Source organism: Natator depressus, chromosome 17 (assembly GCF_965152275.1).
Source record: "Natator depressus isolate rNatDep1 chromosome 17, rNatDep2.hap1, whole genome shotgun sequence".
Taxonomy (NCBI): Eukaryota; Metazoa; Chordata; order Testudines; family Cheloniidae; genus Natator; species Natator depressus.
In genome coordinates this window covers 21214520-21225779 of record NC_134250.1, presented here as the reverse complement: position 1 = coordinate 21225779, position 11260 = coordinate 21214520, and the positions used below count along the sequence as shown (strand labels likewise).

The window sequence follows — 11260 nt, the reverse complement described above, 5'->3', positions numbered from 1 at the left end:
GGCATCGCCTCGCCTGCACCGCACACACCAGCTGCCGCCGCGGCGGCTCCAGCCCGGGCAGCTCCGGCTCCCACACCCCGGCCAGCCCCGCGCCCGAGGGACGGGCTGCGCCCGGGCCGGCGGCGGACCTGACTGGGGCGGGATCCGCGGGCGGGGGGCGAGCTTTGGATTTTGCACTGCTGGAAAAGTTGGCGCGCATTGCGGGGCAGGGGGGCTGCCGCGGGGGCCCAGCGCCCCCCCCCAGCCCGCCGCCCCCTGCGGAGCCCGGCGCTGCCTCCCCGCCCCGCGGCCGCGCAGAGGGACCGAGGGCCGGGCGGAGAGCGGAGCTTGCCCGGCTCGCTCCGCCGGAGGCTGCTGCCCGCCCGCGTCCCCAAACTTCGTCCCGGAACTTCGCCAGGCCGGACGGATCCGTGAGCCGCGTTTGCTTCTTTCTCCTGCTGCTGGCCGCCGGCTCGGCTCGGCGAGCTCGGAGCCCGCCGGGGCGCTCGGGCAGAGTTCGCGCCCTGGCACTGGAATAAACCCCTGGAGATTTCGCTGTTCCAGCCGCGGGGGGCACCTAGCACCCTCTTAGCAGATCGGGCAGGGGGGATACACGTGCCCGCTCCTCTCGGACCCTCCTGCCTGTGGGGGGGTGAAGGTGCCCCCTTTGCCCCCCTACCGGGGACCCCCCTTTGCTGAGTGGGTCCCTCCCCTCCTGCGTTAGGGCTTTGCGCTCCCCGCGCAGCACCGTTGGGTGCCCGGGGCTCAGGGCGCCCTGTGGGGGTGGGGGTAGGTAAGAGGGAGGCGCAGGGCAGTAGCCGCCAGTGGTGCCCCCTCCCCGCCCCCCCCCTTGAGCTGGGCGCCCCGGCCGGACCGCACGTGGCTGGATTTGTTTGTCCCCCACCGCGGGGGTGGATCCCGCACCTCGCCGCGCACCCCACCGACAGCCATGGCCCCGGGGCCCGCCGCCCTGCTCTGCTGCCTCGGAGCGCTGCTGGCCCACGGTAAGAGCTCGCCCGCGCGGGGACTGTGGGGTGGGGGCTCCCCCGGCCCCCTGAGCCCCACTGCACTCTTCTGTGCCTTCCTGCACCCCCTTCCCTGCAACCCCCGGCCCCCCCGAGCCCCACTGCCCCCTCCCCTCCTCCGAGGCATCCCCCTATGCCTCCCTGCAACCCCCAGCCCTCCCTCCCCTCCAGCCCCCGAACCCGCTGCCCCCTCTGCTGCACCTCTCTATGCCTCCCTGCACCTCCAGACCCCCCACCCCGCTGCCTCTTCCAATCCTCCGCCCCCCCCGCCCCCCCGGCCAGGGGAAGGGGCTGCTTTCATTCCGCTCTGCCTCCTTCCCCCAGCTTTGCTTGGGCTGTAGGCTGCCCCCAGCCTGTTGCCCCCGTTCCTGCCCCTCGCCCTGCCTCGTCCCATCTCCTCCTGCCCCCCAGGGAAAGGGCAAGGATTAGAGTTGAGCCCGGACAGATTGCGCTTCTAATGTGGGGCTCCCCGCGGGGGGGGGCGCGGGGGGGAGCTTAAAAATATATATACACTGTCCATGTCTCCTGCTTTCTTAATACAGCGATGGATTTAGGATAAAGATCCAAGTCTTTATCTGCTATTATCTCACAGCTTTATCCAACAGACCAATGCAATCAGATGCACAGTCTTTGCAGCCAGGGCTGAGCATGCCCTGGCGGGGGGCTGGTAGCTCCCTGTTCGGGGGCGGGGCAGGGGGGGTGACGGATTGTTGGCTTTTGTTTGTTTGTTTGTCTGTACATCCTGTCTCTAGATGTCTTTCCCCTCTCCCCCTCCTCCCCCTGTCTGCAGTCTTATGGAAAATGGTCACTTTCCCTGAGTTGCATTCAAATCGCTCCCTGAACCCTGTAATTTACTGGAGTGTGGGGATGACATGCTGTGAAACCGTTTGCTGCCATTAGGGATTACGGGACCTGCTGGTGTGGTGCCCTTTTGCTGAGCAAGGTAACAGTCAGCAGAGGAGTGGCTGGCTGCACTGTTGCGAGCTGCTGAACCCCCCCCCCCCCGTGTGATTTGGCAGGGATGCAGCGGGTGCACCGTGCACTGTGGGTGCAGACAGCTCCCGTTGCAAGGGCAGCTTTCGGTGTTCTCCTCGCTGCGGTTTTGGGTGGGTTATTTATCCCCCCCCGCGGCTCCCAGGCAGAGGTGGCAGGGCTGGATTTATCCATTAGCGCTGTTATGGTGAGCCTGGCTAATGTGGGGCCCCTGGGGCGCAGTACCCTCTGGAGGACGCGTGCCCTGTGCCCGCGCCCCAGGGTACCCTAGATGTTCACTGCCGGGCTCATCGCGGTCGTTCTTTGGCCATAATCGCCCCCCCACACACACACACGCCCCGACTCTGATGTGTGTGGACGGTGTAACCGGAGTCCTGGCTTGCCGTGGCGCCCGCTGCACTGTGGCGTGGGTTCTGAGGAAGTGGGGTTCAGAATTGCCTTTGTGGTGCACTTACCGTGAGCCCCTGAGGCTCTTGGAGTTGCTGACTAATGGAAACGGGACTTAAAAACCCCCCAGCTTTAGTGACGCTTTAGTGGAAACGCTCCCCTCCCCCCTTCTCTGTTCCACTGGAAGGCAGGGATGCTGATGATAGATAAGCAGATTTTTAAACAACTTCTTTGAACCAAGTCAATTAGTAGAAATAAACGAAGGGACTAGATGCTTTAACCAGCAGGGCTGGGTGTTCTCCACATCCTTTCCCGACAGAGCTGTAAAAATCCTTGATGTGCAGAGCAACGGTTTATCCTGGATGCTGAGCTGCGGTAACTTTGTTTAGCATCCCTTAAGTGCCTTGAATGCTTTCTCCATTGTCTTCCAGACAAGTTGCTTGTAAGTTTTATTTCCCCGGCTGTGTTTTATTGGCTTTGATCTTTAGGAACAACAGGTAACAGTGTTTGCAATCCACGTGATTGGCAGCTGGCAGGCTTGTGTGATGGGGAAGAGGTGGTTTGGTTTTTTTCCCCTCCTGCTTTATCAGATTTGGGTGTCTGGATAGTCATTTTCCCAAAAAGTGGTGAGGACAATCACGCGTCACATTTGTTGGTGGTTGGACGGTAGCAATACAGAGAACCTCGTTAGAAAAGCGATGAATAATAAATTATTATGTAGGATTAAAAGGCGCCGAATGGAAGCGACATATTCCCTGCTCTTTACCCACGTTTCCAGTCAGCACGCTGTCTCTTTCCCTTGATAGCGAGCAGATGGTGAGTTAGAACCGATGACCCGAAAACCGGGGCCAGAACTTCAGCTGTGGGTAGGTAATAAGGAAAGTGGAACCAGCACATATTGGCGATGCTAATTAATGTCTGTGGCAGTGATTGTGAAGATGGGGAAAGTGGTGTTGGGTAATTAATCTACCTTGAAATTTGAAGCTGGAATTGTGGTCTGATTTCCCATGCTCCTTCTTCAGTGAGATGCGTCTTGCAGAAGAAGGAGTGTTGTTTTTATTATTATTATTTCATATAGAGAGATCGTGGAAAACCCAAGCCAAATCCTCTGTTGGTATAGATCGGTGCCATTCCATTGAAGTCAGTGGAGCTGTGCCAGTTTACACCAGCGGAGAATTTGGCCTCCAGTCTGTAACTCTGAGGAGCAGGCTGCTAAATGCACGTGTTCATTAGATATTAATCTACTTGATAGGGAGGGGGACGTGTGGGGAAAAGGACTTCTTCCCCATCCCATTCAAGGTTGCATTGTGTCATGTTATGTGAGCACGAGTGCCAGGAGCTGGGGGTGCATAGTATCTCTCAGGCATGAGCCCAGGGAAATCAGTTGGAAAGTCACCATTTGTCTTCGGAGTCAGACCCCGGCAGAGCACAGGTTACCATGACTATCACTGAGCCTGGCCTGCACCCCTTCCACAAGCAAATAAAGACCAGGTCACAGCGCTGCTTCCCAGCTTTAGGTGTTTATATTTTGACAAAAGTTCATACCAACAGAAATCCCCCCCCGGCCCGATTTTCCCCAAGTCCCTGGTGCAAGCACTGGAGAGCCAGAAAGTCAAACTGATTAGAAACAGTGAGTGAAATCTCCTCCCCTCCAGTTCCTCAGGCCAAACCCTGTGAAGGGCAAGGTAAACAAATAGCATAAAAGGTGAAAAATGATGTCAGTGTTTTAAGATCCACAGGGGTTCTTTCTACCTGAGGTCAGGAATTTCAGTGGTGAGTCTGTCTATATTTAGTGTCTCTTCGTATCTGGGCAGCATAATAATAAATAATAAGCTTTAGCTGATCTATCTGTGTATCTGTCAGCACCCGACTCTGCAGTATTTGAACATCTAGACAATCAAAATGTGGGGCTTTCAGCCAACCTCCTTGCCCCCTAAAATGTCACACAGTAAAAGCAGGGAGTTGGGGACATTAGAACTAGGCAATACAATTCAACTCTGACGTGCTATAAGTGAAGTGGGGGGCAGGTCCCATATGTAGGAGCTGAGGACATGGGATGGGATACAGAGCTAAGTATCCCTGCTCGAGGGAGGGAATAGAGGAAGGGACACGTATACACAGTGTCTCTAGCCTGCAGTGATCAGGGGCCATGGTTGATCTGTATGGAGGGCAGAGTCTTTTTGTAACCCTCGCTAGGCAAGTCCTGGAATGGCCCTTGATGCGGGGGAGTCTGCAGTTCCTTCTGGACGGTATGCCCGGCAGCAGATGAGGGTGTGTTGGTCTGATGCCGGGAAATCCAGCTGCCAGCATTGATACGCCATGGAGGTCTTCACGCTGCATCCCTAGAGCAGTCGGTCTCGATGGGGGGCTAGCTGTAGATCGGATCCTGTCCCCCAGGGTTCAGCCTTGCCAAGCTGTCGTGAGGGCTCCCCAGCCTGGGTGTTGACCCTACTTATCGGGCAGTGATGGTAAACGAGCCAGCGATGTTTTAAGAGCCTGTTAAAAGTGCTCATCCCAGGTATGCAGGCTGGGAGGATTTTCCAAGCCGCACCTGAGCCTTAAGCCTTCTGCCCCCGACTTTCATTACCAGACAGCACTGCGCCTCCTTCACCTCTGTGCAGCCCGGCCTCCTTCCAAGGGGGTGCAGCGAACTCCCTGCTACTTTGCAGAGGTAACCAGACATGCTGACAGACAGGTGCACGAAGCACACCTATTTGTCCAGCAACGCCTCGCTCGTAGAGCCTGCTCTGGGCCCCTCCAGAGATCCCCATCCACTTCACCAGACTTGGAATCCGGCCTTCAGTGACTTGCAATAGGTTGGACGCTTCTGGGGTCGGATCCTGCAGCAGTGGGAGGTGTGCCATGTGCAGGCCCAGGGCCCGCCTGCTGTCGAGAGTGCTGAGCTTCCTTGTGAGTCACTGCCCCGTCCTGCTCTGTCCTCTGATGGACGCATGAAGGTCTCAGGACCTGCACTGGCTTTTGGCTTCCGGCGAGCTGGGGAATGCAGGTGCTGAAAGCTCATAATTTATAAGCCCTTTCTCGCCAATTACTTGCATTTGCTGCCAAGGTCAGTTTGCCGCTAATCAGGGCCCTTCTCCTCTGTTCCTTTTTTAATTTAGTGCCTTAGTAACAACTTGACACCCTCCCCCCCCCACCCCTTTCCTATTCTGCAGCCTTTGAACAATTTGGCTTTGATAAGCAAATGGGCTGTTTTGAGACTGGCTTTTGCAAATGTCTTACCACAGAGCCAGCAGCCCTGGAGACCCTGGGTAAGGTCAGCTCTTTGTGTCTCCATCCAGAACAAGGGTTTGGAGCAAGGCCATGTGGGTGTGAACCCCGGAGGTGCGGGAGTCGGAGGGGTAAAGCTGCCCGAGTCATTTACACTGGAAAGGAAGCTGAAAAGCCCGGGAAAGCCTTGTTCAATGGGGAGCTATAGGAATCCTGGAAGGTGTCGTTGGCTTGGCAGGCACTTGGCAGGATTGGGGCATGACTCAAGGAGAACATGGAGCTCAAAAGGGCACAGAGATGAGTTGTCTCAAAGGGGGTGGAACCCCTTGAACGTGTGATGAGGTCACTGGTGACCTGGCCTTTCCATTGACTAATACTTTGCACTGACATGGAAGGGAGCTTTGGACTGGGAGTGAGGACTCTTTTCCCATCTGCCAGTGACTCACAGAGTGACCAGTCACTTGGCGGTTGTGTGCCTCAGTTTCCCCCTTTGTAATATCTACCCACCTCTGGAGAATGCCCGAGATGAAAGGCGCAGGCTGCAGCCGAAGTATGCCTAGAGCCTGACCTGTAGCTAAACGCAGCCCAGTGTTTCGGCTTCTGTTAATGCCACTTGCCTGCCCTCCTGAGAGCAAATAAATGCTAAACTATTTAAGGTTGCTGCAGTAACATGAAAGGTAACTAATTAGAGCAAAGTGATTCCAGCATAATACATACTCTGCCCACGTTTGGCTCCTGCCTTTGCATTGCAGCTCCATTGTGTCTGGGGCCCTCTGGCGGAGGTTTCATTCGTGTTTCATAGACTCTGTATTGATCACAGCCCTGGCGCCAATCGATGGAGCCAGATGCATGAAATCTGCTTAGTGCCAGAGAGGGTGGGGTCTACCATGGGGGGCACCCTTCATCCCCAGCAGTCTCCTCCTCCTGCTTCACTGGGGCTGGGGGTGGGAGGAGGGGAGAAGGTCCGGCTGGGGTGCATTAAATGCTCCACCCTTTACTTCATTATCTGTTAGCTTGGTGTGCAGAGGCTATCCAAGTATGGGAAGTCAGCAGCCTGATGGAGAGCAGGCGGGACTCTCCTCCTCTAGGAATGGGGGACGGGGAGAGTGGCTATGACCCCCTCCCCTCCCGGGCTGTTGGAAGAGCAGCAGCTCCCCCAGGTGGAGGGCCCTTGCTCTGACCCTGCTCCCCCACTCCTCCGCCCCATGCTCTGGCTGGGGTGTTGGCCGATCTCTTTGCTCTCCCCTCTCATGACCCAGTCGCGCTGTGTGGGGAGGGTGTGGGCCAGTGCCAGAGTGGATTGGATGTCGACCTAGCCCTGGCTCGAATTCACTCCGTCTGCCTGAAGTGAATTGGGCCCTGGCTTGCAGTGCCGATGTGAGCACACAGGCAGCAGCAGGCCTGGCAGACCGTCCCAGGGGAGGTTAAAGACCATGCCACAAACTGGGGAATCCCCCTTGGCTGCCAGTTCTGGGGGCCTCGTAAACCAGCTCTGCTTGTCATCAGTTATCCACAGACTCCCACGCCTGGGGCCACTGTGGCCGCACCGTCCCAGCAAGCTGCTACGGGGCTGGGTGTGTGGGGAGGTGTTGGGTTTGATTCCTTATTTGCAACCCCAGGGCCTCATCAAAAGCCCAGCAGTGCCACTGGGCTTCGAATCGGATGCGGGGCTGGGGCATAGCTCCGGTCCTGGCTTTGATCTCGCAGGGTGATGGTGTGGCCTGCGTGAAATAACCTGACCTGCTGGGTTTATCAAGCGGGACCATCGTAAAGCAGGGGCTGTCAGTGGCCTGTGCTCTCCTCGACCGGAAACACAGCCACGGTCTTTCAACCCTGCCGCTTGCCTTTAAAATATTACGCGTCCCTCCTCTCTACTTCAGGTTCCTGCCTCCCGAGAGCGTTTTGGAGCAGGGGAGCTGATTTAGAGCCTGGCCTGTTGGAAAAGGGGAGAGAGAATTGCATGGAGGTTGTTTGTAGGAGTCATTGGCTGGGAAAATGACCCTTTTCCTCTTCCAGACGCTAAGAGCGGACGGTGCTGCTGGGTGCATGGAGCAGCACCATGAATTTTTAAGACCAGTAGATGGAGATGTGCTATAAACTTGGTGGCTGGCTGCCGAAATCAGCTTGATTTTTTCTTTTTTCTATATTGATACCATCCCAGCAGATAATCTTTAGAAGCTGACAGTTTAGCATCAGTTACAGCACCAGGCAGAAATCTCCTCCTCTGTGCACATCCAGCCTCCGCTCTGCTGAAAGTTTCCAACCCCAGAAAGCCAGACGGATCCAGGTTAGGTGGCTGGATCAGAGCCGTCGACAGCACGTCTGAGCGATGAATGCCCTTGAAACCTACGGCCATGTGCCGGTTCCCATTGACCCTGGAGGGCTGATCCATCCATGCAGGGCAAAACAGCCCTTGCCCCTCATTCCCCTATTCCATTCAGCTGAAGGAGCTTCTCTGTTAGCCAGTAGCACTAGTAGGCTTTTATCCTCTCATGTGGACCAGTCACTAGGCAGGGACAAAGACTGTGCCAGTGTGGCTTACACAGGCCCAGTTTGATTGACTCTCTGGTGGCTCCAGTGGGTGCTGGATCAGAGCCGTCGACAGCACATCTGAGTGATGAATGCCCTTGGAAACCTACGGTCCTGTGCCAGTTCCCATTGACCCTGGAGGGCTGATCCATCCACGCAGGGCAAAACAGCCCTTGCCTTCCATTCCCTGATCAGTGCTGGAAGGAACTGCGGGCAGGGGAGATGGGAGCAGTTTTCAGGTCTCAGCTGGTGGGCAAACCCCTGAGACCTGGTGCTGGCCAGGCCAGGGGATGGGCAGGTTAGCCAGATGTGGGGCGGGGGTTGGTTCAGTGGACAGGGCTGGACCATGTGGAGCTTTGCAGGGCAGCCAAAGGAGGCCCGTCTAGATAAGGGAGGGTGTGGAGGGATGTGTGGCGCGTGGGAAGGATCCTAGTTGGGGGTGGATTGGAAGGAGGTGGGGGAGGGCGCTGGGCTGGCCGGGAGTGGGGGAGCAGCTCCATACCTGAGCGAGGGGAGTGGGAGGCATGGCGAACAAGACGGAACAGGGGAGGAGAAGGTGGGGGATACAGGCGGCGTCTGGGGTACATGGGGAGCCTAGAGATAGTAGTCACCTATCCTGATGGCCGACACATGGAGACAGGGGCTCGTTCGCTGGTGTTAAATGATGGATTGATCACTTGTTCATGTAAGGTGATTGGCGTGTGCTGGGGTGTGCGCACGCCTCTGTGTGCGTGCACATACCTTGTGTGTGTCCATGCGTGTGTGTGCGCACTGTGGCTGGAGTAGTGCAAGAGGGGGACGGTGGGTCAGCCTCCCACACCGCAGCTCAGAGGCGGCCCGTACTGTCCCAGGTACAGAAGGTCCTGGGAGGCCCGGAGGAGGGAGCGGCCAGGTGAAGGGTGGGTTCTGTTTACAGGGGCGGGTGGGTTCTGTGACAGCGCACCTGGGTTTGGTAGGGGCGGGCTCAGCTAGTCAGAGAAACTGGGGGTGTTGCAGGCAGTGGGGGGGCTTGGGAAGACTGTCAGGGACTGTGCCGTGTAGGAGGAGGCCCCCGGGCTGGCATTCTCCCCCACAGCGGGTGTGTCCCTGCACCACTCCCAACCCCACAGCCTCGAAAATCCCTCCGATCTCCCGGAGCTTGGGCCCAAATTGACCAGTGGCAGGTGCGCAGTGGTGTTTCTGTCTCTGCAGGGAGGCTCCGGGCCAGCTGGCAGGACGTCCCCTCCATGCCCTCGGCCGCGGGAAGATCGCTGCGCTCTGCAGGGCAGAGAGCTCTCGGTGGAGCGGGCACGCGCGAGGCCCTTGGAGGGGTCCAGTTCCCTGCTCCCCTTTGGCGTAAATCAGAAGGGACCCACCAAAACCAGGGAGTGATGCTGGGGAGGGGAAGAGGGAAGCATGTGCGAGATCAGTGATGTCCACCGTGGAGAGCGGGGTCACTGGGTAGAACACGGGGTCCCTAAGCATTGACGGGCAGCCAGCGAGTGGCGCTCAGCACGGGGTGAGCTCCCCGGTGGCAGCTCCTCTCTCCCTGGGACGGGAGCGGGTGGGATCGTACCTGTGGGGGGGACAGCATGGCTGGAGTGTGTTCTTGGCTCAGCTGCGCTGGTACGGGGGTGTCCTGCAGCCAGAGTCCACAGGAGGGATTGCGGCGGACTCAGCCAGAATTTCCAGTGGTGGATTCTGGCCTGGTTCTCATATCCTGCCCATCACCATTGTATCTGAGCGCCTTGCTTAGGCAGTGCATAACAGCACAACACCCTTGAGGGTAGGGCACAGAGAATTTACCCACCTTTGGCACCCAGCCCCTTGCACCCTGTGCACTCTGCCCCATCTTTGTGCACCCCATATCGGTGGTGGGGGGCGGCTAGCAGCAGTCGGGCTCTATAGCTATAGGAATTGCTTTGTCCACCCCTGAAATGCAGCTGCCTCTGGAGTGGAGCGTGGCAGCTGTGTCACAGCGCACAGCAACACTTACGGGGGATATGAGAGCAGGCAGTGTAGGAGAAGCCCATTGGAGCTGCTAGGGGGCATTTAAGGAAGGGCAGATTGAATCAGATGGGTTGGAATTTGGCCAGGACACGGGAGCTGGCCCCCTAACTGGTGCAGAGAGCCCCTGGCATTCCACGCAGATCAGGTGGGGACTGGAATGAACAAAGCTCCCCGCCCACCCCATGTTAAACGGCAAGGTTGACAGGTGGCTGATCCTGCCCTAATCCAACCCTATGGCCACGGGGGATCTGGTTATTTCACCCCCAGTGATTAGCCCCAAGGCGCCCCCTCCAGGTGGGGCTGGGGAATGGAGGGCTAGTGATGACAGACCAGCAAACATGCAAACCAGTGACTGCTGCTTCTCACCAGCCCTTAGCTTGTGAGGAGCCAGGTACCTTGGGCCGGGTGGGTTTGGCTCAGGGGCGGATAGTGCCCCCAGCACAGTTGGCGGGTGACCCCGCTGAGTGTGGGATGCTGGCTCTGTGACTGTGTCCTCGTGGGCCTGTTGAGTCAGCCAGCAGGGCCTTGGGGGGTGGGGGTGGGGCGTGCCGTCTCTGCCCACTGCAGGGGGCATTGAAAGCCAGTGCTGCAGCTCCAGCAGCTGGAGGATGCCTGGGGGGAGCCAGGCTTTGTAAGGATGCAGCATGGGCTCACCCCCAGCCCAGGGCGGCAGTGGGAAGGAGCAGGGTCACAACCCCCCTCCCTCTGGGCTGGCTTGATGCAGCTGGTGACGCTCACATCTCCCCTCTTGGCACTCACAGGGTGCTAGCTCCCTGCTGTGCAGGGTGGCATTGGGGTTGGGGACTCTCCCTGACTCCCTGGCACCCATGTGGGGGGTCACAGTGTTATCCATCGACAGCAAATGCCATCTAGCTATTTATTAGGTGTATTACGGTAGCACCCCTAACAGCCTCAGTCATGGACCAGCACCCCGCTGTAATGGGCGTTGTACATTGTTTATTAGGTGTGTTACGGTAGCCCGTAACATCACTAATCGTGGACTAGCACGAAATTGTGCTAGGCGCTGTACTTTATTTATTAGGTGTATTACAGTAGCACTGAACAGCTGCAGTCATGGCCAAGCACCTCATTTTGCGAGGTGCTGCATGAACCCAGAACAAAGAGTCCCT

At 57.7% G+C, this 11260-nt stretch overlaps 1 protein-coding gene across 1 annotated transcript in view; it reads left to right on the top strand.

Annotated features, from left to right (window-relative positions):
- The first annotated feature begins 913 nt into the window (after positions 1-913).
- The window catches only part of TMEM132E (transmembrane protein 132E), a 230842-nt gene continuing 220495 nt past the window's right edge, over positions 914-11260 (top strand). Inside the window, exon 1 of the mRNA XM_074974672.1 lies at positions 914-983. Coding sequence (XP_074830773.1) covers positions 929-983 — 55 coding nt within the window. The 5' untranslated portion in view covers positions 914-928. The remainder of the gene's footprint in view (positions 984-11260) is intronic.